Here is a 27,982-nt window from a genome sequence, read left to right as displayed (position 1 = left end):
GTTTTCCTAAACACCTTTCAAGATCCCAGTCAAAACCAATTCCTCTATGAAGTATTCCCAGGCAGCAAGAAGCCGTCTCTCTCCCCCTCCCCTTCTCTCCCACTCCTTCAGATGACCCCCTACGGTTTCTAGTTGGTATTTTACCACGCCATAGACCTCTTATTTATTTTCCATAGACCTTCGCCCAGCTCCGCCTCTAGGGACTAGGACACTTCTCCGCTCCCAGCGGTCGCCCCGGAAACGCACGCTGTTTTTAGCCGAATCTGTTTGGTGAATCCTTTTCAACCCCTTCCTGGGTTCCGACGCCTCGTTCCTCCAGACCCGCTTCTAGTAAGGTGTACCGACTCTACGCAAATTTCTAGGTACGAGAGTGAAGACTGCGGCCTTTGACACCGACTCAGGAATAAAGACGCTTCCGACTGCGAAGCGCTTAGCAACCACCGGCTTCCTTCTCCGCTTGGCCACCTCCAAGATCCTCTTCCGGGGCAAGAGGTCGTCCCGCGTCTGCTCCAAGATGGCGAGCGGCGGCAGTGGGGGGGTTTCGGTGCCTGCGCTTTGGAGTGAAGTGAACCGTTATGGCCAGAACGGCGACTTCACGCGCGCTCTCAAAACCGTCAACAAGAGTAAGTGTCCCGGCGGGGGCGGGCCCGCGCAGGTGGGAGGATGCAGCCTCCTGTAGCGCGCGACCACTTCCGAGCAGACAGTGGGAGGGGAGACCCCAGCCGCCCGCCGCTAGGGCCCGAACGCCCAGCGTTCGGTGCCTCCGCTCCCCACGGCCAGCCCTTGGTCCTGGGAGGCTTAGAGCCACGTGTACTTCCGTCTTTACCTCCCCCCCCCCACCCACGCAGAAAGCGAGGGAGGGATTTAAAGAGACCGCAGTTCCCGACGTCTCTTCCAAACTACTTTCTTATTTTACTCCGTTGTTTTCACGCTTTATTTGGCAAATACTCCGCATTGCCTCCTTTTAGCTTTCCTTATAGCGGAGTGATCAAGACAGTATTGCTAAGGGAGCTTTTTCTCTTGGGCCGCAGCGAGGGGAGGAACCTGCCTGGGACATGTAATTTGGAAGCTGGCGCTGACAAGGTGGAAGCTGTACAGACTCAGGGTAGAGGGAAGGGCTGGATCTGGATGTCAGGCCTTGTCATTCCCACAGATAGAATCCCTCCAGCGTCCTTGGACCAGAAAATGTGTGTGTGAAAGCACTAACATTTGCAATAACGTTGCAAAGACAAATGTTAATCCTGTTTTTTGCCCGGTAACTGATCATTTTGAGTGAACTGTCTTCGGTATGAGGTTCAACTCATTATATTCTTTTATCCTTTACTGCCTAACTGTAATACGGCCATGCTTTTTAATGCTCTCTGTCGTGCTAAATTCTTTATTGAAGAATTTATTTATTTATTCTTTGTTAGATTTGTTAGATTTATTCTTTTATTAGATTTGTTAGATTTATTCTTTGTTAGATTTGGAAATGTAATTACCAGGACAGGGGTTGACTGTTGAAAGAAGTAATACATGGTATGTCTGTAACGTACAAGTGTGAATTTTCAACAAACTATTGCTGGGTTAATGTGAAAAGAAATGATTGTGCCCACAGTGCACTTTTGGTGATTTCTGACATTGAGGAAAATAGCTACTAATGACAATTATTTGATTGTTAAACTTGTTTTGAATTAACTTTGGCCTTTGCTAGGCCTGCAACCAATATTAATCAGCAATGTAGTAAGTATTGTGCAGGAATTGTTTAATCAGCAAGGGCTGTCAGTTCTCCAATATATAATTTCTTAATTGATAGAAATTACTCTGATTCTTAGACTGAGATTTGAATTCCTATAGTTGCCCAGGAGCAAGGGGAGTGATCCTAGTCATTTTGACACTAAACAGCTGTTTAGCATGGAAATTTGGCCACCTGACTCCTTCCTTGCACTTCTATGTAGTTATATTAGCTGAAAAGGGAAATTTTGAATGGTGTTTGGAAATATTGACAGCAAAACAAATTGTGTTTGTATACTTTACAGCTTATAGATTCTTTTTTCAGAATATTCTCATGTAATTTTTTTAATAACCTTGTAAAATAGGTAATGCTTTCATACTTGTTTTGCAGATCAGAAAGTTGAAATTTGGCAATCAAATGACTTGTCCAAGACCTCAAGGCATTTAGTGACAAGTTTGTACTCAAACCTAAGTCATTTGCTGCCAAGTTTTTTGTTTTGTTTTGTTTTGTTTTGTTTTGCGTTATGCGGGCCTCTCACTGTTGTGGCCTCTCCCGTTGTGGAGCACAGGCTCCGGACGCGCAGGCTCAGCGGCCACGGCTCACCGGCCCAGCCGCTTCGCGGCATGTGGGATCTTCCCAGACCGGGGCACGACCCCGCTTCCCCTGCATCGGCAGGCGGACTCTCAACCACTGCGCCATCAGGGAAGCCCTGCTGCCAAGTTTTATGTGAACTTTTTTCTTTCCCTGTGAAATAATGAAATATGTAGGATATATAGCATCCATTGCAAGATGAAAAAGCAGTAGAAAACAACTTCATTCTTGCTTCCTTATCTCACTTTACTTTTTTGGTACATGCATCTTGGGAAGCTATCTCACTGGAAAGTCTAACTTAACTCTCCTTATTGTCACTTCTTAACTTAAAAATAAAAATCAGTCATTTAAAAAAATGTTTTGACTAATCATTTCTGCTGCAGTAAAATTGCAAATGTAGCTTCCTGAGATGGGAAATGTGGAAAGGGAATGGATTTAAAAATTGCTTTCCTAAAATTGTTGTCTAGTACTGCAGATCAACAAGGATGATGTAACTGCCCTACACTGTAAAGTGGTGTGCCTTATCCAGAATGGAAGTTTCAAGGAAGCCTTGAATGTCATCAATACTCACACCAAAGTGTTTGCCAAGTAAGTGACTTAATTAGTTGTTTGTGCATGTTTACCATAGCTATAACCATTTCCATGTTTTTTTCCCTACTATTCAGTGATTTTTGACCTTTTTCTTTCCTTCCCCTCTTTTTTCCTTTTGCCTGCCAATGGTGCTTCTGAAACTGGAAAGAGCAATAGTAACTTTTGTTCTTTTCTGCCTTAAGGAGCTTTTCTTTACCCCTGTCTTCCCTTTGAACCACTAAGAAGAAGGGAAACTGGAGGGATGTAGGGCATAAACAAGAGTCACAAGATTTCCTGGAGGACATAGGGAGAACAACTCAGCAGAAGTTTAATTTTGAAAAAAAGAGCAGAGAGGGCAGAACATATAGGGTAGGGATGTATTAGTCAAGACTTCTAGGATGGTATGGCAGTCTTAACCTGACCTCTGTGCCTACCTCCCTTGAGAATTGTTTAGGTGAGTATGATTTTAGGCCAAGATCTTTCAGTGTCAGAGTTCTTTAGCAGGCTTTAGAATATATAGCAAGTCTTTTCAATCTACTTTTTATTTATTTATTTATTTATTTTTGGCTGTGTTGGGTCTTCGTTGCTGGGTGCGGGCTTTCTCTAGTTGTGGCGAGCGGGGGCTACTCTTCGTTGCTGTGTGCGGGTTTCTCATTGCGGTGGCTTGTCTTATTGTGGAGCATAGGCTCTAGGCACGTGAGCTCAGTAGTTGTGGCTCGCGGGCTCTAGAGCACAGGCTCAGTAGTTGTGGTGCAGGGGCTTAGTTGCTCAGAGGCATGTGAGATCTTCCTGGACCAGGGCTCGAAGCTGTGTCCCCTGCATTGGCAGGCGGCTTCTTAAACACCGTGCCACCAGGAAAGCCCTATAGCAGTTTTTTATTATTCTTAATCTTTTTCATTTATTTATTTATTTTATCATGTCATGAAATGTGAATTTATAATCTGAATTGGTACTGTAATTTCATTTTTTCTTTACAGTTATGCCTAAGCCCCAAAAGAAATGTGTATTGAAATGAAGGTTGCAGCATATTTATTGTTTAATGTTTATAAGGTACAGAACAGTATATTGTATACTTCTTTTTGTATAAGAAAAGGAGGATATAAGAATTTCTATGTGTATTTTTTTGCATTTGCAAAGACAAACAATAGATGGAGAAACAATGAATAAAAATAGTCACTTGGGGCTTCCCTGGTGGCGCAGTGGTTGGGAGTCCGCCTGCCGATGCAGGGGACGCAGGTTCGTGCCCGATCTGGGAGGATCCCACGTGCCGCGGAGCGGCTGGGCCCGTGCGCCATGGCCGCTGAGCCTGCGCGTCCGGAGCCTGTGCTCCGCAAAGGGAGAGGCCGTGGCAGTGAGAGGCCTGCGTACCGCAAAAAAAAAAAAAAAAAAAAAAAAAAAAAAAAAAGTCACTTGTAGGAGGTGAGAAGAACCGAATAGATTTGAATAACACTGGGAGTAAAACCCTTTCATTGTATATACCTTTTTGTTTGTTTTACTTGGGCCAACTGCGTGTATTACAGATTAAAAACAAATTTTTAAACTTTATTAAAAATAAAAGGGTAATAAAGGGACACTGTTTTCTACTAGTAAACATGTTTATGCTAGAATTCAGTGTTTTGATTTTCGGCCATTTTGTGAGGGAAATTTTCAAGTAATTTTTTGTTAGGTGAATAAAGGATGTTGCCATTTGCTTGATGTTTATTTTTCCTCACAGATTATGGTTGCAACTTCAGAATGTTTCATATGTGACATTAATGTAGATGAATTTTTAAGTCTATGTATGTAAGTAGTGTTTTTGTAGTTGTGTGTTTACCAGTTGTTTAAGTGCTAAGTTCTTTTAAGATTTCTAGTTACTTTTTCTTTGCTAATTATTTGCTTCTTGACAAGTTAGAGCAGCATTATATGGCTTATCATAGCTTCTTAAATGGATTTAAGAAACTTCTGTAACAACCCATTTAAAACAATGTTAAGATTGTCTTTATATCTAAAACAGTTTTTAGCTAATTCAGAATTTCATTCTTATATATTCGTTTCAAAGGCCAGTAATTCTAATAAGAATAGCCATGAAAGCAAGAGAGCCTAGGGAAATGGATGTAATATTTTCTGCCACTTATAAGCCGTCTGATTTTAGACAAGTCGCTAACCTTTGTCATCTGTTGTTAATGGGGATTAAATAATATGTATCAAGCGTGCTTAGAGCAGTGTCTGGCTTATAGTGGGTGCTCTGCAGTGTTAGCTAATAATCAGACATTGGTTTTTCCTTTTTCAGTAACTCTCTTTCCTTCGAGAAGGCATACTGTGAGTACAGGCTGAACAGAATTGAGAATGCCTTGAAGACAATAGAAAGTGCCAACCAGCAGACAGACAAACTAAAGGAGCTTTATGGACAAGTGGTAATTACTGCTTTAAAATCCCTATTTGACAGTCGTCTTGCATGAACGTGATTCTACCTATAGCAAGGAGCAGGGATGAGGAACCTCAGCCCATCCTGATGCTCCATAAAACTTGCCACCAAACCAGTTCTTGAGGTTTGACCATATTTCCGTCTCCTTGATCTTCATATGAACAATTGCATGTATACTGTTCTATGAACAAATGACTTCCTAAGGGTAATTGGAAAACTAAGAACTATCCTATGAAATTTGGACTTTTTAGTTGGAAAGATGAAGGCCAGTAAGCTTATATACTTACACAGTTTTGAAACAGTCTTTTTAGTTTTTAACTGATATTTTATTCTAAGTGTAAAATAAAGAAAATCATGATGAATAAGAATTTGGATGAATTCAGACGGTTCTTGAAATCCCTGGAAATATCTTATTCTAAAAGAGTTTTGAGATATACAACTAAGCCTAATGTAAAATAGGGTTATTTATGATAAGAGGACAGAAATGTTATATTAGAACTAGCAAAACCCTCTTAAAATTTTTTAAAATGTCAGTTTAGGGCAAATAATGTATTGAATATATTGTCCCCAAAAGGTAGTATGAGTTTAACAAAGATTTGGGCAAGTTCATGGATTGTAGGTCTATAAAGAACTTTTCATGTAAACTGGGTTAGCTTAGGGTAGATTCCAGCATTTTGATATTGATGAAGGGCACCCATCTCTGTCATACATGGAGACTGATTGACCCAGAGTGGCAGTTCTTATCACCCTTTAAGAACAACTTGAATGAAATAAGCAAGAATTATGTTGTGTATACTTGATACTACCTTATATAATAGTTGGTTTCTGGAAAAGAGAAATGAAGATTCAGTATAATGAACTCCTAGGAAATAGTAAGTCCTTTTGTTAACTTCTAATTTTGTTCCTGTTTACTGGGGCTTAGTAAACTTGTGGGAAATTTTTTTCATTGTGAATCAGATTTAGGTAACGGTTGATTTCTACAGAATGGTTTTCTTTCACAACCCACTTAGACACCTCACCTCAAGATGGGGGTCAATACAATGGCTTTTCTAACTGAATCATGCCTACAAATATGTAATATAGTAGAGATTCATTGCAAGTAACTTTCGGGAAGTATTAGTAGCATACAGAACTAATTGAAAAATTGTAAAGGAAAAACAATTAATTGCCCACGTTATGCTGAGTTAAGTTTCTTACATGGTGGTTCCAAAAAAGGGTTTATATGGTGTTAGGGATGTAACACAATATTTGTCTTCTCTGATTTTTTACTTGCTATTTATCTCTTCAGTTGTACCGATTAGAACGCTATGATGAATGCCTGGCTGTGTATAGAGATCTTGTCCGAAACTCTCAAGATGATTATGATGAGGAGAGAAAAACAAACCTTTCAGCAGTTGTTGCAGCTCAAAGTAACTGGGAAAAAGTGGTTCCAGTGAGTATTTCTGTGTACTTACACAGCCATGACATAATATTCCTGTCTAGTGTTTGACTGGTATTTTGCTCTGTGACAGGAGAACTTGGGTCTCCAAGAAGGCACACACGAACTGTGCTACAATGCTGCATGTGCACTGATAGGACAAGGCCAGCTGAACCAGGCAATGAAAATCCTGCAAAAAGCTGAAGGTTGGAAGTTTGTTAAAATGATATGTAAACGTAACATGCATATAACTTTGCAAAGTATTTCCAAAAGTTGAAAAAGTTAAAGACTTTGGGAAGTTTTTAAATGGAAATTATTGATGCAGTGGAAATTTCTCAAAATCCATCTAGCCTTTCTCTTGGGCTCTTGACTTGTATCTCTCCTCTGTTACTACGTTATTCCTAAGCCAGTCTACTTGTCCATTTTCAACCACGCCAAACCTTAAGTTTGAGTTTTGAGGAGTAGGTTTTTGAACAACTTTCTGTGAATGTTAAATGTAAATTAACTGAGTTAGTAAGCATTTGGTAAATATTATTATCATCATTATTATTGGTATTAAACAAGTACACAAATATAGTAACAATATGGTGTGCCACATTTATGCATTGATAACACTATTCAAGCACATTTTAACTCCACTTAGTATGTTTCCATATACAATATCTGCATGCTTTGAAGCTCTTAATTAAGTGAAAAAGAAAATAATTTATTAGAGAACTTATGTCTGGTCTCAACTCCTGAAACATTTCGACTTTCTTCTCCATACATTTCCTTTGGAAGCTGTAAAAGTGGTGTTGTAGGGACTGCAATGAATGGTGGGAAGGAAAAATGATGAAACAGGGTGTGTTTTATTCTTAAATATTGATGGTTAAAATAAGGGCAGAGGTTAGAGCATCATGAGGAGAAAAATATGTTTAAGAATTATAATTTCTGGATCATACCCAGTATTGACAGTGGTATGGGAGGACATCCTCATATATTGAAGGTATGAATGTAAAAGTAGTAGAGGCTTTACAGTGGGCAGTTTGGTGCTGTGTAGCAGATTTTGAAATTTTCATACCCTTTGATCTAAGAATTTCATTTTTAGAAATATAAGGAAATAAGGGAATAATTAGATAACATCCATACAGATATATATATATGTGAATTTAATTGAAGGCATGTTCATAAGAACAAAAATTTAGAAACATGAATTTCTGTCCTATTAGAAGACTTTATTATAATCACTGAATAGATTACCATGCAGTCATTAACAATAATCATGTTAAAAATAATAATGTAGATGTAAATGTGTTATAACATAAAGATGTCCACAGTATATTAAATGGAGGAAGGGAGGTTTCAAAATAGTAGAGTATCCCACTTTCATTTAAAAATGTAGCTGTGCATTTACATTAAAAAAAAAAAAGCTGAAATGCTACAGTGGTTATCTTTGGGTGGCAGGATTATTGTCCTTATTTTTATACTTTTCTATAATTGATTTTTTGCAATTAACATTTGTTACATTTATATATTTTAAATTCCCTTAAAAATTTTTTTTAACATAGGGATTACAAGTGAAAGAAAATGCCAAAGAGCTAGAGTAATCAAGGATTGATAATATTTATGTAATATATTTGATGTTAATGATAAATTCCAAATTTGCTTGTTATTAAAATTATCTTAAATCTTCTGCCTAAGAATTTAGTTCTTGTCCTTTGGAAAATGAAAGAAATGAGTTACCCAGCAATGTTAATTTTAAAACCATTTTCTCCTATAGATCTTTGCCGCCGTTCATTATCAGAAGACTCTGTAAGTATTCCACTGTGGTTAAACCCAGATTTTACACTTCTAATATAAATTTGTAGGAGCCTTTGTAGTATTTATTGACTTTTTGAAATGATATTGATTCATTAGATAAGAATCACAGAAACCCTCTTGACCAGTTATTTGATGGACTCTCTTAGGGTGAGAAATTACAATACAAAATTTTATATGCCTTGTGCATTTCATTTTAAATTCATATAAATTCATTCTCCTGTTTTAGATGTAGGGCTCAGGTCTTTGAGTAAGGTCCTATTCATAGGAATTCCATGCATATTTCTTACATAAACTCTACATAATCCAACAGTCATGATCTCCAGGTTTTTTTCTTAAGTGTAACAATACTTTAAAGACAGTTGTGAATTAGTTTCATTACAGAGTCCTTTTTTCACTGAATTAGTTTCATTACAGAGTCTTTTTTTTTTTTTCTTCATTTTCTGGCTCATACCTAATTAGATAGTAATTTTCTTTAGGAACTCACCTTTGTCAAATATTTCTGAGCATTCAACATAGTTTTCATCAAAGCAAGTCTCTTTTCTCATGCATAGTTCTTGTCTTACTACAATACTTAAGTTTTATCATTTCTTTATCAAACACAACTGACATAATGGGATTGGAAACAAACAAGTTTGACCTCCTGGTCAGCCTATGCTTACCAGGTGAGAGTAGTAGCGCCTGGTATGGCAAAAAAGAGCAGCCTCCTAGCCTTGAGCATTCACTCTACGTGGGCATCAGTCAACCTCTCCAAAGGAATGGAAAATATAGATTGATCTCTGGGGTATCAGTTAAGAGAGCTGCTACTTTAATTACAGAATTAGTTTCAGCTTTTGAAGTTCTTTGTACAGTGATAGTTACTAGTTAGAATTTTGTAGTCTTTGGATTAGAATTATTTTAGAATTAAGAGTGAAGCATTTTGAAAAGTGTGTTTCTATGAGAAAATTATTTCCAGAATTTAGGGGTATTGTAAAAAGTTAAACTTGTATGCTGTTTTTCACTTTTTTTTTTTTTTTTTTTTAGTCTTAGCTTTTTAGAGAATAAAAATGATCAGTGAACGGTATTCCTGAGCTTGTCGCCGTGTCCTTCCAGAATTTGTCTTTTTGCCATTCTCATTTAAGCTTCCCTCTTTTGGTAGCTATTCCTAAATTTTAGCAAACTGACTCTACCAGAAAATTCCTGAAAATTATATGTCTTCTTTAGGATGATATATCTTCTGAATCACTGGATCACTTGGTTAATATGTGGATCAATTTGGAGAACTCACAGGAAAAAAAAATATTTCTTCTTTTGCTTAGGATGGGACTGAAGAAGACCCACAGGCAGAACTGGCCATCATCCACGGGCAGATGGCCTATATTCTGCAGCTTCAGGGTCGTACAGAGGAGGCTTTGCAACTTTACAATCAGATAATAAAACTAAAGTAAGTGGGTTATTAAAATGAAGTGTCTTTTATAGGGTATGAGTTTTCTTTTTAAAGGTTTATTCCTTTTTGACTGTTGCTTTTTGTTTGCAGACCAACAGATGTAGCATTGCTAGCTGTGATTGCAAATAACATCATTACAATTAACAAGGTACGGAATATCCATGGTTTTCTTACACTATTTTTTGCTGGAAGCATATTACCCCAGCCTTGTTCTAGGATAAGTTTTTCCATGACAGAGTCCAGTTGCAGCAAAATCACAATGGAGAGTTTTATTTAACTCTCATAATGATTCAAGGTATATTCAAATAATAAAACTGTTTTGTAGTTACATACCCTGGACTTTAAAATCTTACCCTTTTCCTATTGTTTTTTAAAATTATTATTCTAGGGGCTTCCCTGGTGGCGCAGTGGTTGAGAATCCGCCTGCCATTGCAGGGGACACGGGTTCGTGCCCCGATCCGGGAAGATCCCACATGCCACGGAAAGGCTGGGCCCGTGAGCCATGGCCACTGAGCCTGTGCGTCCGGAGCCTGTGCTCCGCAATGGGAGAGGCCACAACAGTGAGAGGCCCGCGTACCACCAAAAAATTAAAAAATTAAATAAATAAATAAAATTATTATTCTCTATAATTATAATATTAATATAATTATAATATTATTATCATTATATGGAGACTGCTTATTAGAGAAATAAGTTGTTTGGACTTTGATTTCTTCATCTAGTAAGTCTGAATACGAGTTTTCCGTATATAGTTTTTCTCTTTCCAGTGGTTTTTTTTTGCGGGGGAGAGGAGGCATGGGCAGGTTCTCTCTCTTTCTCTGCTCCCTGTGTAAACTATTACAAGCATGTATATAAACAATCCTAAAGAGTACTGTACTAGTCAAATTAACCACCTTTTGGAACATTGTTCTAATGGGAAGATATTTCAAGTTCAGATTTGAAATTCAAGTCAATAGAAAATTAGAAAAGTAACATTTAGTTTCTTTTGATAGGCTATGTGATTTTCCAAGTGCCAGCTTATTTCATCCTCACAATTATCTTTTTAGGTGGCAGTACGTGTCTCCAATTTATAGGAATGTAATCTGAGGCTAAAAGGAGTTAAGTGATTTGTATAAGATCACAGCCACTAAGAGGTAGAACTTGGATTCAGATTCTAGTCTCTGACTCCAATGCACTCTCCTTTTAGGCCTGTGTGGTATCTCTCTCCCCCTATAGCAGAAATTCATAAGGTTCTCAGATGTAGGATAATGGCATTAGGGGGGTAATAGATATATAGGATGTTGTAAGCCATTGGCATGGTTTAGGTTTCCAAAAATTGATGCTGGCATTTGACCCTTAGCATCAAGATGTACCTGCCTATGTTTATGAACAATTTGAAATGCCAGTGAGGACAAATTGTTTTTATATGATATATAATTGTGGGGAGGAGAGTATGTGAAGTACTAAATATCTCAATCTAAATGTATTTATACACTGAATTTTTCTTCAGTTAACATTTATTCAGTATGGTGCTGCATGCAATAGGAAATGCAAAAATAAATATGAAATGTGGTCTTAATCATTACATAGTATAAAAAAATTTAGTGTTGAAAAAAATTGTGCACGTTTATATTTCTTGTTGTATACTTTGTAACTACAGTATTTGGTGAAGGAAGATCTGGGTTGGCTAATTTGAGTAGAGCCTTGAAGGAGGGATATGGTTTGAAGATTAAGCAACAGCATAAGCAAATGACTTATGGAGGAAAAGTGAGAGAGCCAAAGATATGAGGATATGTACATGCTGGCTAGTTAAGAAAAAAAAAAGGTTACATTGAATGATAATCAAGGTGTGGGAGACCTTGAAAAATCAAAAGCGTTAATAAGTGCCATGGTAGTAAAGTTTAAGAGAAGTCTGGCAGTGGCATGCATGGTGAGTTTAAGCACTAAAATAGTGACATAGGAGTACCAACTAGAAATATGGTTTCTTGAGGATTGATTTATATGAAAGCCAGTTTCTTGCTGTAGATTTAAAATAATTTCACATTGGTTTGGAGCTTCACAGTAAAAAGTAGAATTTATTTTAGATTTCTTCTTTGCCTCCTTTTAGTCTTTAAACTAGTAGAAGACATGGTTTAAAAAGCACAGTGGTAACACATATTTGCAAATAATATTTAACAAAGTTAGAATACTGTGCACATAGTAGACACTTAGATGCCCTTTTTGTCCTTCTCAGGGTGCAGTGTGACTTAATTGTCTTCCATTCTTATTCCATTCCATTTGCTTATGTATGACAATATGTCAGAGAGGAATAAGTTACTTTCCTCATTTGTCATCTAAATTCTAAAGATAGTTTGTAGAAATTGCAAATTTAGGTATTGTTGTAGTCCTAATTTCCACTGTAAGATTTGTGCAGTCCCTTTGTACTTTTCATCAAAAAGCTAAAAAAAAGCAATTAATAGTAGAAACATAAAACCAAACCAAGAAACCAAGCCAAATTTATATGTACCTTAGGAGCATAGGCACCCCAGCCAGGTAGGTGTATTATCTTCCAAGCTCTCTTGTTGTGTTTACATAAAATAACGAAATGAAAGAGTAATAAGGCCTTGGAGTGTTAAAAGAGTTGAAGTTTGAGATTGCTGTTAATGGTGAATGAACTTTTCTTTGTCAGGACCAAAATGTCTTTGACTCTAAGAAGAAGGTGAAATTAACCAATGCAGAAGGAGTGGAGTTTAAGCTTTCCAAGAAACAACTGCAAGCTATAGAATTTAACAAAGCTTTACTTGCTATGTACACAAACCAGGTAGGCAACAGACCTCTGGTTCCCCTGGCTAAACCTTTTGGAGTATGGCACATGAGGCATAATGGGTATATCAGTCCAGTCTTTATATTTTTGCTTATATTTTGTCTTAGACTCATGTAGTCTTCAGAGGGTCATGTATCATAGATTTTATGTTAAGTATGTAATTTGCCCAGTTCTTTGTAAAGGTCTGCAATGGTGGCTTTTAAGAAGAAAACACTATTCACGGCTGTAAATGAGATAATTCTCTCATTACCTTATTTCTAATTTCTCTGAATTAAAGGAAAAATCATCATAGGTGCTGATCATGATTATAAATTTAAGATCCATCTTTTTAGTTTGTGCATAATCACATCAAGTTATATATAAGAAGGACAATTCTAACTCCAATATGTGTAAATTCTAATTAAATTATGATTTTGTACTCTTCTAGATCAGAGGTTTTCAGTGGGGGAGTGAGAGGCAGGTAACATTTTCGTTATTTAGAACTGAGTCAAGTTGTTCCTAAATACTGTAGCAAGAAGTACCTATACATTTTGTTGCTTTGAAGCAAAGGCTGACACTTGATGTGTTCTGTTTTTTTTTTAACAAAATTCTGCAATTTAAGCATCCAAATGAATGTTTAGGACTTATTCTTTCCTAAATGCTTTAAGAACTCATAGCTTACATTCAGTAAATGGAAATCTTTTTCTTTCAGGAAAAAATTGAAAATACTGTAAACCACCTCTCTTACCCTAGGTAGTTCTTCACTTACTATTTTGTTTCAACTGGTTTCCTTCCACCTCCCCATCCTTCTTTTCTTTTTGGTCATTCACTTAATGTTTGATTTAATTAACCAGCTTATTTTTGTGGGGGGGGAAATACTGTCTTTTAGGCAGAACAATGTCGCAAAATATCTGCCAGTTTACAGTCCCAAAGTCCTGAGCATCTCCTTCCTGTGTTAATCCAAGCTGCCCAGCTCTGCCGTGAAAAGCAGCACACAAAAGCAATAGAGCTTCTTCAGGTAAAACAATTACTTGCATTTTTAATGAGATGTCAGGTAGTTGTAGCCTTGTTTTATTTTCATTATTATAGTAATGTACAAGCTTGTAAATTTCATGGGAAAACTAATAGGTAACATACCACTGTACACATGCCAGAGTGTCACTTTACTTAATTCTTGGGCTGCAGCTTTGTTTTATATAAATTTGCATTAGTAAATGTTTGCTATAAACTCCGAAGAATGCTTTTCATTTGGAGATCGATGTAACACTAGTTTAGACTTAAAATACCAGAACATGCTTAGCCCCTTTTTCAATAATGTATTTTCTAGTAAGTCCCAATCCAAAACCTCAAACAATTACAAAGATACTGACTTGGTTTTTAATTAAGTTAAACCAAACATTAAATCACATTCGAATTTCCTGAGAGTAGACTACATTGGAAAGTCGGACAGCATAAAATTAGGAACGTCCTGAGGGGCAAAGTTGCCAAGTAGGGATCCTCAGTAAGGATTTGTCATTTTTTTTTTGAGTATCTTTCTTTAAAAAAAGGAAAAATCTATGTAGTAATTTTAATTATTGTTTCTCTACTGGCGACTTCCTAGAAACTTGACATTATTGCACTTTCTTTCAAGGCACAATTTTAAGCAAAGTGGGTGTCGAATAAAATTTTTCCAAATTTAAAATTTTGACCTGAAACCAGAAGTTTAATGTTTCAAAACTGGATTTAAAATTTAATGAGGGGACTTCCCTGGTGGCGCAGTGGTTAAGAATCCGCCTGCCAATGCAGGGACACGGGTTTGAGCCCTGGTCCGGGAAGATCCCACATGCTGTGGAGCAGCTAAGCCCGTGCGCCACAACTACTGAGCCTGCGCTCTAGAGCCCGCAGGCCACAACTGCTGAGCCCATGTGCCACAACGGCTGAGGCTCGTGTGCCTAGAGCCCGTGCTCCATGGCAGGAGAGGCCACTGCAGTGAGAGGCCCATGCACCACAGGGAAGAGTAGCCCCCACTCACCTCAACTGGAGAGAGTCCGCACATAGCAACAAAGACCCAATGCAATCATAAATTAATTAATTAATTAATTTTAAAAAAATTTAATGAGGCTGAAATAAGTAATTAGAATATGTGCGCTTAGTTGTGTGAATGTGATTTTTTTTTCCCCAACTAAAAACATTCTAGGAATTTGCAGATCAGCATCCAGAAAATGCTGCTGAAATTAAGCTGACCATGGCACAGCTGAAAATTTCCCAAGGTATTCATGATTATTTCATTATGATTAAAATAATCCTGTTAACTGAAACATATGATTGGAATGATTCTGAAGTAGTTGTGGACTATGTGATTTTTAAAAATTTTTGCATAAAAGTGAAGCATAATGCTGTTTCAAATATGAAGCTAGATTGTGTGAACTCCAACAGATTTATTAAAAAGTTAGGAGGCCTTTTCTTGGGTTAATTCCTAAATTGTTAGAATGTTTCTCAATCCATGCCTTGAAAGTCTGTAGAAGCATAGAATTCCTCTGTTCTATACTTGAATTTCCTGTGTACATCATGTGTAGAAATGCTTATATCTGTCACTTGGTAGTATTTGCATGAATTAAGAGTTACTTTGCTTCTTAGTTGTCAAAATTTCTTAGCCCTTTATTCTTCATTTATACTCTATAACCCATATCTTTGGTAGAGAAGAATCAAGGAAGTTTAATGAGAACTCGTGTTTTTGAATCTTACAGAGAACTGACCGTTTTTTGTTTATGATTTTGAACCAGTGTTGAGTATCTAGAGCTGTGTTGTCCCTATCTGGTAGCCACTATCCATATGTAGCTATTTTAAGTTTAAATTAAAATTAAACAGAATTTATTTTTTTTAAGATTTATTTATTATTTATTTTATTAATTAATTTATTTTTTGGCTGTGTTGGGTCTTAGTTGCGGCATGTGGGATCCTTCATTGCGGTGCACAGGCTCTTTGCTGTGGTACACAGACTTCTCTTTAGTTGTGGCTTTCTCTTCTCTAGTTGTGGCACACAGGCTCCAATGCATGTGGGCCCTGAGTTGCGGTGTACAGGTTCCAGAGGGTGTGGGCTCTGTGGTTTCCATCACGCAGGCTCTCCAGATGAGGCGTGTGAGCTCAGTAGTTGTGGCGCATGGGCTTAGATGCCCTGCGGCATATGGGATCTTAGTTCCTGACCAGGGATAGAACCCGCGTCCCCTTCATTGCAAGGTGGATTCCTTACCATTGGACCACTAGGGAAGTCCCAAAATTAAACTAAATTTAAAATTCAGTTCCTCAGTTGTGCTGGCTACATTTCAGAAGTTTCATTGCCACATGTGGGTAGTTGGACAGCATAGATAGAGGATGTTTCCATCATCACAGAAAATGCTATCAGACAGCTCTGGTATAGACCATACATTCTCAGTGGGGGTGATAATTGGTTTGGTGCACAGGATTGAAAAAAATCTTAGATATTGTGATGGCTAAAATGAAAAGTTCATGGGTAGTGGGGAGGGGAGTTGGCAATTAGGAAAAAACAATGTCTAAAAAGGCACCTCAGTGGGATAGTAATGAAAATCAGGTTGAGACCTGATAGCTGCCCTATTCTCACATTTCTTATCTTCCTCCTTTGTTTCTTTTTCCTTTTCCCACCTCTCTTTCTTCTTTTTCTTGCTTTCCTCTTTATCTTCTTTTCTTATCCAGTTTTCAGTTTATTTTTGTGAGGATTATTTATCATACTGATATTACTGAGAATGAGTCTGTCATGGTTATTGTTTTGTCTTTAAAGACTTTGGAAGGTTTGTTATTGAGGTTTGCAATGAGTAGAAAATCAGACTTTAACACTGTAGGAAACTATCCATTGCACTCATATCTATGGTAACAATTTCAAGGCCTTTAGAGAAGGACTCCTACCTTTAAGTTACACTCTGAAAAGGGAGAAATAGAACTCAACAGATTAGGAGCTGGGAGACTTCTTTTCTGGTAGCAGCTCTGCCATTAACTTTGTGGGCATAAGCAAGATATATTGTTTCTTTAGGATTTAATTTCCTTTGTAAAATGAATAAATAGAATACATTATTCCCAAGGTCCTAAAGCTTGAGTGTTTAGAGATGTTACAAAATATGACCCTTAAATTTTTTATCATTTTTTTCCTCCATGAGATGCTTTCTTCAATGTGATGCTGATTTTGTTTTTATTCTATTAAGGTAATATTTCCAAAGCATGTTTGATATTGAGAAGCATAGAGGAGTTAAAGCATAAACCAGGCATGGTGAGTTTATAACTAAAATATTTTAAGACTGAAAAAGTGGAATTAATAGTTCATTAGTATGTCTGATATTTCTTTGTTTTCACTTTAATTTCTGCTTATTTATTCAAAATGTAGAAGTTATAGTTAAAATAATAGCTTACTGGTTTAAATTTAATTACATTTTATGCTCTGCTTTGCATTGATTTATTATTTAGTCAAATGTGTCACGAACTGTTTAGGCCTTATATTATCACTTGAAAGCCAGCCTTAAATATCCTAAGACATATATAGGGAATTTCTTAGCCTATTATTTTATCATGTCTTCAGTGTGATTTCTTTGAGTTAAAACAATTTGGTAATAATGGCCTACGAATTTAGTTTTTAGTTCTCTGATTATTCGAGCATCACAGGTTTAGATCACTAATATAGCTGTGAGCACATCTGTTTCGAAGTAAAGACATTCTGTAGTGGTGGTATGTACATTTATTGTACAGGGACTGTTTCATTTTCCAACACAGCTTGTTTACCAATGGCACTCAATAAATATATAATAGTATTAAGGTAGTGTTTTCTCTTTTGAAGAATCATACTTTAAGACTGGTCTGTGATTATGTTAGAATCAAATACAATATATGGTTAACAATCTTTCATCTAGGTTGTTGGATTTATTGGCATGAAAGTTTTTCAGATATTCCCTGTTTATCCTTTAGGACATAATATCTGTAGGACATTTTGTTCCTATTACCTTTTTTTTCTAATTAGTCTAGCCAGAGGTTTGTTAATTTTATTGATTTTTCTCAATGATCTGGCTTTTTGTTTCTGTTTCCTTTTTGTCCTCATCTGCCTATGGCTCCTCCTCCCCCTGTCACTCCACTCCAGTTACATGGGCCTCTTTGCTGTCCCTCCAGCACACTAGGCAAGCTTTCACTGGCTTCATGTAGTGGAGGCCACATGCAAGTTTAGCCTCTCTAGTGTGTGTACCTCAGTGATCATATAAACTAATTTTCTAAGTGCTTCTTCTCAACTTCTGTATTTACCTTGTTGTGTACTGGTAACAAACCATTTGTGAATGAGCTTTAGGGGAGGTTTTTTTTTTTTTTACAGATAATCACCTTTGTGTTTGGAAAACACCATTGTTGTTCATGGTATTTCTAGTTATGCATTAGCAATTTTTATGATGATGCTCTGCTAGCACAGAGCCTAACAACCTTTATTTGCTGTTTCTTTAACGTTATTCATTTTCAAAAAGTTTATTCGGAGAGAGGAGAAGGAATTCTGTTCACTAATTTATACCTTTGGCTGGGTAGGTGTCTGCATTAGTGACAATGTACAGCCATGAGGAAGATATTGACAGTGCCATTGAGGTCTTCACACAAGCTATCCAGTGGTATCAAAACCATCAGGTAAAAAGATGGAGTAAAATGTTATGAGGGTATATTTTTGCATAAGAATAAAAAGCTGCAGCAGTGAACTGAAAATTAAGGAGAATTGAAACGTTTCAACTCACTGTTTAAAAAATGGAATGCTGTTAGACTGTCACTCAGTTTTTAAGTATACCAGATCCAAATAAAGTTATTAGAAGAAAGAAATGGCTACTCCAAAAAAAAAAAAAAGCTCAGTTATATTTTCTGAAGCTCCCTCCTGAGTGTATGTATATGTATTTGTGTGTGTAATCTCAAGAAATAAGAATATTAATTGTACATGCTTGTGTATAAGAGAGCTCATCTTTAGTGGCTAGAGAGCCCATGGATGGTAGTAATTGGTAGAACAGCAGTACATAGAATAATTGTATATCTGTATCTAATAGGAACATCTTCGTTTTTTCCAGTATGGGTCTCTGCATAGGCAATATCCAACTTATAGATATACATACACACAGGGGGCATTAATACTGTTAGCACTATTAGCAGTGAAGAGATATCAGTGTTCTAGGAAGTATCATGTCAAATTAATGTTGACATTAATATGTCAACATTGGAGAACTATATGAGAACTATAGTGACGTAACTTTAAGATTTGGTTATGTGGTATTTCTAGTTGTAGACAAGACAATCTAAATAGAGATGGGTTGTATACCAAATTCATAAATTGGTCTTCACTTGTACTAATTTGTCTGTTCCTCTGTGTGTGGGTGGGTGTGTCTGTGTGAATTTCTTTTTGTTGTTTCGTGCATTCAGTAAAACTTAAGATGAGAAATCTAATGGATAGGTCCATTTTAAATATCTAATGAGTATAACTTCATTGACTTCCTAGATATTTAGCTTAAAACTTTTTTTCTTTCTTTATTGAACCTATAGCCCAAATCTCCTGCTCATTTGTCCTTGATAAGAGAAGCTGCAAACTTCAAACTCAAATATGGACGGAAGAAGGAGGCAATTAGTGACCTAGAACAGCTATGGAAGTAAGCTCTGAAAGGTGGTGGTGCCGAAATCCAAGTTTTATTTGATATGAGGGAGTTATTTTGCGTGTTTATGTTACTTTCTCCAGTTTTATAAACTGTTTAGTGACTTTCTTGTTTCTTCTTTTAGACAAAATCCAAAAGATATTCACACACTGGCACAGCTTATTTCTGCATACTCACTTGTAGATCCTGAGAAGGCAAAAGCGTATCCTTTTGATTGTTCTAGACAGCTCCCAAGTAGTGCAATAAATCCCTTCCCTTCCCTGTTTTGACCAGGGCTTTTTTGTTATAAATTTCAACAAACAAAACCCCTCCTCTAACTAGTAAAAGCAAAAATGAGAATTTTTTGATCAATGTGCCTGAAAAATACAGTGATAGATCCAAACATACATATGTATATATATTGTGTTCCTGAACTCTTGTTCTATCCCAGCCTTAGTAAACACTTGCCTTCATCAGATAGTATGTCTCTAAAAGTAGATGTTGAAGCCCTTGAAAATTCTCCTGGTGCTACATACATTCGGAAGAAGGGTGGAAAAGTTGCTGGAGATAGTCAACCAAAGGAGCAAGGGTAATGTTTTTCATTGTAACATTCACTAATGCTGATTTTAAGTTATATAAGGAATGAAAAATGCATTCTTGTAAAAATTCCATGTGAATAAAGTTTAAGTCCACTTTGTTTCTTTTCCCTTCTCTTTTGCTGTGCCCATCTTTTTGTCCCTGTTTCCCCTCCTCCTCCCCACCCACAGTTTACCTCTGATACTAATTTAGTGTGTTTACTTCTAGATCTTTTTCTTTGTGTTTGCACACAGAGCTGATGTAGAAATACTTTTCTTAGATTTTTTTTTAATAGAAATGGGATTATATTGTATTTAACTGTCTTCGAATTTTCTTTCATTTAATAAGTCTTAGAGATTTTTCCATATTCTCAATGTAGACATATTCTTTTTATGCATAGTATTCCATAGGCTGGATGTGTCTTATTTACCTGTGAGATATTGATGTACATTTAGTACATCATTTAGAATTCTAGACCAAATTTCAGATAAGGTTTATTTTGCTGATTTGGAGGAGAGTTAGCCAGCTTCAATAACTTATAAGAAGTCAAATTACAATTCTTTTCTTGTTCTTGTACATTGTCATCTCAGAAATAGCAGAGGCCTACTAAATAAACTGTTTTAAGATTCTGTTTTTGGGCTTCCCTGGTGGCACAGTGGTTAAGAATCCGCCTGCCGATGCAGGTGACACGGGTTCGTGCCCCGGTCCAGGAGGATCCCACGTGCCGCAGAGCGGCTGGGCCCGTGAGCCATGGCCGCTGAGCCTGCGCGTCCGGAGCACAGAGAATGGAAGAGATATAGCACTTCCCCAGTGTTGTGACTTCATAATTTTTCAGTTTTCTCTTTTTTTGAATGACTTTTGAAATCTAATTTTTCATAATTAAAAATATATATATATATCAGCAACAGTATATGATTGACTTCATTATGAACTCTGTGTTTGTTAAAAAGGTAATACCATCCTCATAATAGATTTTAAAAAGTTAAATAAGAAATTGGAGTCTCAGAGATATATTGTTCCAAATTTCATTTTATCATGATCCTAATTTCAAGCCTTATCAAGAACTCCAAAGTAATTAATTCAAGCCAGGTCTTAGGAGCTTTTCATACAATGTGTATTTAAATATTTTCAGTATTTTTGTTTTTCATTTTCCAAAACAGGGCTGGGTAATTAGTAAGAACATACAGTTCTTTTCTAATCCTTTAATTGTCTTTATCTTTTCCATTAGACAATTATTAAGATGTACATTGACTTTAAAGCTTCTCAGTTTCAGCGCAGTATTTTCTTTAGGCATTATTAATGCCTTTTATTTTATGTTGACTTTTGGATACATAAAAAGGTGTAGTTTCTTTTGAAGTTAACACTATGTTGGTGACAAAAATAAATCATTGTCCTTGCCCTGAAAAGAACTTCAGTCTAGCAGAAGGAAATATACTTAAGCAGTAATTGAAATAAAGGTTGCACGTGCTGTGATTGTGCAAGCATAGAGGAGTACACCAGAGGGAATAGTCCGTCCTTCTTGGGGACGGTGGGAGGTTAGGAGAAGCTTCATGGAGGAGATGACTGTGTTGACTCTGGAGGAAGATGGGCAAAATGTGAGCAAAGGCAAAAAAGTAAGAAATGGCAGCGAGTCTTTGGGAAATTGCAGATATGGCTGTGTAGTATGATTTGTAGGGAGACAATTCAGAAGACTGTTGCATAGTCTGAGTGAGAGATGAAGCTCTAAAGTGAGATGCTGTATGTTGCATTTCTTATTCTTCAGGGTACCCTAAAAGAATTTTCACAATTGAATGACTTGGTAGAATGAAATTTGGGCAGCCATTGTTTCTGTCTTATCTTTTTAGTTCACTGTTTCATAGTTCCCATAGAGGTATATCACGTGAGTATATCCAGAGGGATTTTTTTAATGTCTTCCTCTTTTCTACTGTAGCTATCAGAGTACTTAATAGTTATTTTGAAGTATTCCCCTGACTTTTTATGCTCTTTCAGTACCTTTATTTATTCTTTGTCAGTGTACTTAATAAAGATTTTAGTTAAAAAATTCAATAAACTCACAGGGTTCAAAGCCTGAAAGATTAAAAAAGTACAGTCTTCCTCCCACCCCTGTCTGCCCTCTTCCCACCCAAGGCCACAACCAATGTTATTTGTCTTGCATATCCTCCCAGAAATATTCTTTGCATGTATGATACCTATACATGTTCTTCTGGCAAAGAGTTTAAATTATCTGTTTTCTAGTTTTGCCAAATATAAGGTAACTTAGCACAGAACTATAGATTTTTGTGCTTGTACAGATTTCTTACCTTTTTACATAGACTTAATATGTGCTATTGTAAATGGTATCTATTTTCTGAAAACAGTTGTCACCCCTCTTTTCTAAAGCACCTTCCAAAAAGTAACTGTGTTTGAAGCTTGATTAAATTTAACCTGAATTAATATCCCAACTGGTTTATTAGCTTTGGTGAGGCGACACCAAATCTTAAACACTTTTATGACAAAGTACCCAGCTCACTGTTTTGCACATGCTTAATGCTCTATAAATATTTTATCACAATTATGATAATGATTTTTCTTCTCTTTGTAGACAGGGAGATTTGAAAAAAAAGAAGAAAAAAAAGAAGGGTAAGGCTTTTTTTTTTTTAATCTTTAGATTTCTTTCTATAAGGTAAAAGCTTGAGTTTGGCCTTACATAGAAATCTTCAGACATAAACTCTCATATCTTTGAAACTGAGTTTTGTCTTGACTGTAGCTAACATTTACTTAAATTTATAACTTTAAAGAGTGCAATTCTGAAGTTTATGAGTTCCTGAATTCAAATTGTTGCTCTAGTAACATTGCTCTTTCACTGTGACTATGAACAGGTTAACATACCTTCCTGAGTTTTTCATCTGTAAGATGGAATATGATAGTATATACCTCACAGAATTAAATAAGATACTACATGTAAAGCTCTTAGAACAGTGCCTGGCACACAGTAAGCTCTTCTACATTAGAGTGCTTTTGGCTACAGGTACCATAGAACTCCGTGAAACTGGCTTAAGAAAATTTACTGTTTATGAAACTGGCAGTGTAGAGGAACGTTATATCAGGGTTAGTTTATCCAGTAGTTGTATCTCTTTGTTCTCCTGTACACAAAAATGAATCCCATTAGAGTAATCAGATGTTTGTTGGAAACAGAGCCATATACTTGTCATTTATATCCGGCAGGATGTAAAGAGAGCCTCTGCATTTGGCAAGTCTTTCCCATTAACCTGATTGGGCCAGTATAGGTCAGTGTCCAGCCCTGAACCATTAACCAGAGGAATGCCATGCATTGATTGGCTTACCTATTTTAATCCATGGCAAGAGAGGGTGGAATTACCATGCTTGGCTTCAACTAGTCAGAGGATATCCCTGGAGCCACCTACCTGTTCCCGAGTCTTTGGGAAATCTGTGGTATAAATCAGTTGGCTTCTTGATTTTGCTTACTGTGAAATCAAGGATTCAGGTTTCCCAAATCTGCTAAATTTATTACCACTCCTCCATCTGTTTTCCAGCTTCTAGAATTTTACTAAAAATATCTTTTCTCCTAGTCCTCCTTTTAATGGGTTTATTACTATTTTAGTGGAGTTTTGGATAGTGCAGAAGCCAGTGTTGCATTCACTCCACTGTCTTTACTTACAAGTCTTCCTAGTTCTTCACTTTTATCACTGTACTTGGAAATTGGTTAAAAACTAAAGTATTTGTTTCATGTTGTTTTATTTATTAGTAATACTGCAAGGAAATAGCTGATAACTATAGGTATCAGTAACCTCCAGTTTCAGTTTCTTTTCTATTTTTTTGGTTTCCAGATGAGTATTTTTTAAAATTTACAAGAGATATGCTCATTATAAAAACAAAAGAAAATAAAAACAAAATAAAGGTAACAGACTTCTGTCATTATAGAATGGCATAAAGAATGGAAAATTCCCTACCCCAAATTCATTCTCCCAGAGATAATTAATGTTTTTTGTATATAGCAGCACATACACATTTACATCCTCAATTAATATTTTTACAAAACTGATGTAAACAAATCAGGATAATTTGTTTTAATCTACTTTAGACTATATTGTGCAGAGATTTTTCCAAATTATTAAATATAGATGTACTTCATTTTTTAACTCAGTTTTATAGCTTGCTATAGTGTAGAGATACTATAATTTATTTAATCATTCTCTTATTGATAGACATTTAAGTTAATTTGCTCTTTTCAAGAATATCACAGAGAGTATTCTTACACATATATAGCTTTGTGACTTACAAGTTTCTGCAGGATAAATTTCTAAAAGTATAAATTTTGACTGGTACTGCCAATTATTTGCTCTCTACAGAGGCTATACTAGTATATACTTCTGCCAGTAGTGTTTGAGAGTTTTCCACTATCTCACAAACACTGCATATTATGCTTTTTAATATAGAATTTTTTATCCTTTAAATTTTTTTGGGGGGGTGGGTGGCCACACTGCACAGCTTATGGGATCTCAGTTCCCTGACCAAGGATTGAACCCGGGCCATGGCAGTGAAAGCCTGGAGTCCTAACCACTAGGCCACCAGGGAACTCCCCTATCCTTATTATTTTTAATTAGTGAGGTCATGCATCTTTTCACATGGTTAATGACTTTTATTTTTCTTGGCTTACTCTAATTACAGCTATGCCCATTTTCTTTACATGATTTACCTACTCATTATCAAGAACTCATTCTATATTAAGAATATTAACTCACTCTGTCACATAGTATGCAAATGTTTTCTTGTTTTGTTATTTCTCTTAAAAATTATCTTTTACCAAATGAAAATTTAAATTTTTTTATACAGATACATCTATGAAATCTTTTTATGCCCTCTGAATTTTGTGTCATGCTTAGAAATAAGTCCTTTTCCCCTGCTAGATTATACAAATAAAACTTTCTCAGATAAGTTTATTTCAGTTTCAATGTTATTTATTCCCAGGTTTGGACACGGTGTTTAAACAAACTATCTCGAAAACATTATGGACAGATCGCTCATTTCTTTATCAATTAATTGTTACACAGGAAAACTGCCTAAAAATTATGACCCGAAAGTGACCCCAGATCCAGAAAGATGGCTACCAATGCGTGAACGTTCTTACTACCGAGGAAGGAAGAAGGGTAAAAAGAAGGATCAGATTGGAAAAGGGACTCAGGGAGCAACTGCAGGAGCTTCATCTGAACTGTAAGTCATTGCTTCCCAGTCCTCAGAGCATAGGTTGCTTCTTTCTGAGATTGACTCAGGGTCATCATTAAGAATTTCTGAAATATGTTTTCAGTATGAGAAGTATAGTCAGATATCTTTAATAAATGTTTTGTAATATGCTTATGTAAAGGAAAGAAAACGTGCTGTTTCTGGCTTGGTTGTATTATAAATACTAGAATTGTAGGATTGTATTGCAGATGTTAGGATTACAGTACCTTCAAAAGGAAACTATATACACTGAGTCATTTTCAACTGAATACCTAGAGAAACAGATATAAATAAATAATTTGACTAGAAAGCAGAATTTTAAATGTTACTAAATCAGTTATTTCTACATGGTAGGATTATAGGTCGTTAAAAGTTGTTTTTTTCTTTATTTTCTAAGCTTTCTAAAAATTGACATGTACCATCAATTACATTTTTTAAAATTATAATGCAGTAAAAATTTTATTCAAAGGAAAAATGGATAGGGAGTTGGGGAACGCACCTTAAAATAAAATATGTGGGGGAACTTCCATTCAGTCCAGTGGTTAAGACTCTGAACTCGGAGGCACTGCTGAGGGTACGGGTTCCACCCCTGGTCTGGGAACCAAGATCCCGCATGCCATACCTGATCGGGGAACCAAGATCCCGTAGGCCGTGTGGTGTGGCCAAAAAAGAAAGAAAGGAAGAAAAAGAAAATGTGGGAGATTGTGAGAGGTGGAAAGTGAAATCCATGTACATATATTTTTATAGACTTTTCCTTTGTTGAATATATGAATGACCAACACTTTCCTGATCTGATGATTTCAGGGATGCCAGTAAAACTGTGAGCAGCCCACCCACCTCCCCGAGACCTGGCAGCGCAGCAACAGCATCTACATCTACAAGTAATATCATACCCCCAAGACACCAGAAACCTGCAGGGGCTCCAGCAACAAAAAAGAAACAACAACAGAAAAAGAAGAAAGGTGGAAAAGGTGGTTGGTGATTAGAACATTCTTTTTGCAGGCTATTTTTAAACTAGTCTCAGTGACACTGGGAACATAATAAAGGTAACACAGCAAGAAGCACAGAGCTGCTCCCTCTCCCATCCCCACATTTTCATAAAATTATTTTCTTGTGCATCAAACAGAAAAGCATCTTCCTCAAACTCTGCCCAGTCAGACTTGGCCTACTTGTACCACCTTGCTTTGCACAGATGAGGAGGGCTCAGAATAGTTGGGCATTTACCCACTTTGATATCTGTTGCATCCTTTCTCTTTGTGTGCTGATCTGCTGTTTTTTTCAATTTCACAAACAAGGCATGTTATCCAAGGTTTCCTAGGACATAAACAGAAACTACTTGTTTCAACTAGAGTGCAAAGATATTTGTTCTATCAAGTCCCACTTTAAATTATGTCTTAGGAGGCCTTAGGAGACTGAAAGTGGAGTCTTCTGAGCATTCCAAATATCTGCTTAGAAATAGCATGTAATAAAAAGGGACCTTATTAATACACTGGTATTTTTCAGTTCACCACATGAGTGGCCACAGGAAAACTAACTTAAATATCTTGATTATTCTGACTGTAAATTCTCTCTGCCATGTGATACTGGAATATGAGATGCTATATATATATATAGTAATAAAAAGTATGTGTATGTGTATACATATATACACATGTATACAAATTAGGACTTCTTTGTGCCCCCATGTCATTTTCAAATTATGATAACATTATGCTGATTTAGCACTATTAAAGATCTCAAGGGAAAGACATCGATGTTGCAAGAAGTTGACTTTTAGACCCAGTGTTCTGAGGTCAGATGGATTTGACAGAAATCAGAAAGATTTAAACAGCCCCTATCAAGAGCATGATCATTGACTTCCTACATAGAGAGGAAGTCAATACCAGAGTTCAGGAGTAGGCAGTATTAAAGCTTAACAGAACTGTTGGCCCAATTGATAGGTCTCAAATGACTCCTCTTTCTAGTTGGGGGTATGACCATTCACTATGCTTCTCAAAGTAATGAAGTATTGTATTCAGTGTGTGGTATCAGTGTCCCTCTGTTCTTGCCTTGCTTTCGAGTCACCTTCCCGTTGAACAGGTATGAGACAGACACACTGGGATGCCTACACTTGTTAGTATTCCTTTTATGCTGCCCAAGATAGCATTCAGTTTAGACTTATGAGTATTTCCTTGTGATCATATTGCTCTGTCCTTGTTAATAAAGTGCTGCTGTGTTTGACTCTGAACATATCTACTGAAACTTCTTCAAAGAGTTTTTTTAAAGGCTTTCCTCCTTTACAAGAGTAAGAAATGTGGTGCTGCCTTTCTGTTTAACATAAACTGTGGTAGCATCTAAACAAGAGACCTTCATATATGAATGATTTGTTATGGCATTATACTTTTTGAGCTCTCAGAATAGTCTTTTGGTAAGTGACAGATATTTATTCCTTCTGAATATAAACCCCATTACAAAAGTAATTGTTAGTAAATTTATGATTTTAGGATTCCATTAAATTTCTGTGGTGAAGGATAATCATTTTTTAGGTTAACTAAGCTGCAGAATTTTGTTGAAAATTATCCGCCAATGAAAATTTTGACTCAAGGCACACAGAGAAGTTTATAGTTCTGTATTTAAGTCATTGTAATTGCCAGTTGTTATTATCAGTCATTATTAAGCAACTGAAACCTCAGTTCAAATAAATTGTTAATTGTCAAGTGAAGTGTAAACACCTACATTAACTTTCTAGTAATTATTTCTTCTTTTGGACAGGTCTTTAACCAATGACCTATATACTTTGTGTGTGTATATATGTGTGTGTGTGTGTGTGTGTGTGTGTCTTTGTGTGTGTGCATTTACAAAAACCAATATGGATACATCCATTCACTGTAGCACATTTTAAAATAA

General features: G+C 36.4%; 1 protein-coding gene across 1 annotated transcript; it reads left to right on the top strand.

Annotated features, from left to right (window-relative positions):
• Window positions 1-246: 246 nt before the first annotated feature.
• SRP72 (signal recognition particle 72) lies at window positions 247-27,323 on the top strand. Its single transcript, XM_059067758.2, has 19 exons — window positions 247-623; window positions 2,773-2,893; window positions 5,145-5,268; window positions 6,568-6,711; window positions 6,791-6,902; window positions 8,456-8,487; window positions 9,792-9,916; window positions 10,010-10,067; window positions 12,567-12,698; window positions 13,570-13,698; window positions 14,857-14,929; window positions 16,874-16,938; window positions 18,225-18,320; window positions 19,215-19,318; window positions 19,446-19,523; window positions 19,752-19,889; window positions 22,458-22,495; window positions 24,928-25,087; window positions 25,901-27,323. Exons 1-19 carry the CDS (start codon window positions 515-517, stop codon window positions 26,076-26,078), a joined length of 2,016 nt encoding a protein of 671 aa, XP_058923741.1. The 5' UTR covers window positions 247-514; the 3' UTR covers window positions 26,079-27,323.
• The last annotated feature ends 659 nt before the right edge of the window (window positions 27,324-27,982 follow it).

The sequence above is a fragment of the Kogia breviceps genome, chromosome 6 (assembly GCF_026419965.1).
Source record: "Kogia breviceps isolate mKogBre1 chromosome 6, mKogBre1 haplotype 1, whole genome shotgun sequence".
Classification (NCBI taxonomy): Eukaryota; Metazoa; Chordata; class Mammalia; order Artiodactyla; family Physeteridae; genus Kogia; species Kogia breviceps.
This window is presented reverse-complemented; position numbering and strand designations above follow the sequence as displayed.

What these genes read in the sequence shown, in the direction of transcription:
- SRP72 (XM_059067758.2), top strand. Translation starts at nt 515, where the DNA reads ATGGCGAGCGGCGGCAGTGGGGGGGTTTCGGTGCCTGCGCTTTGGAGT. An exon ending in GTTCATTATCAGAAGACTCT is followed by an intron (nt 8,488 to 9,791) that starts GTAAGTATTCCA and finishes TCTTTTGCTTAG; the next exon opens with GATGGGACTGAAGAAGACCC. An exon ending in GACCTAGAACAGCTATGGAA is followed by an intron (nt 19,319 to 19,445) that starts GTAAGCTCTGAA and finishes TTCTTCTTTTAG; the next exon opens with ACAAAATCCAAAAGATATTC.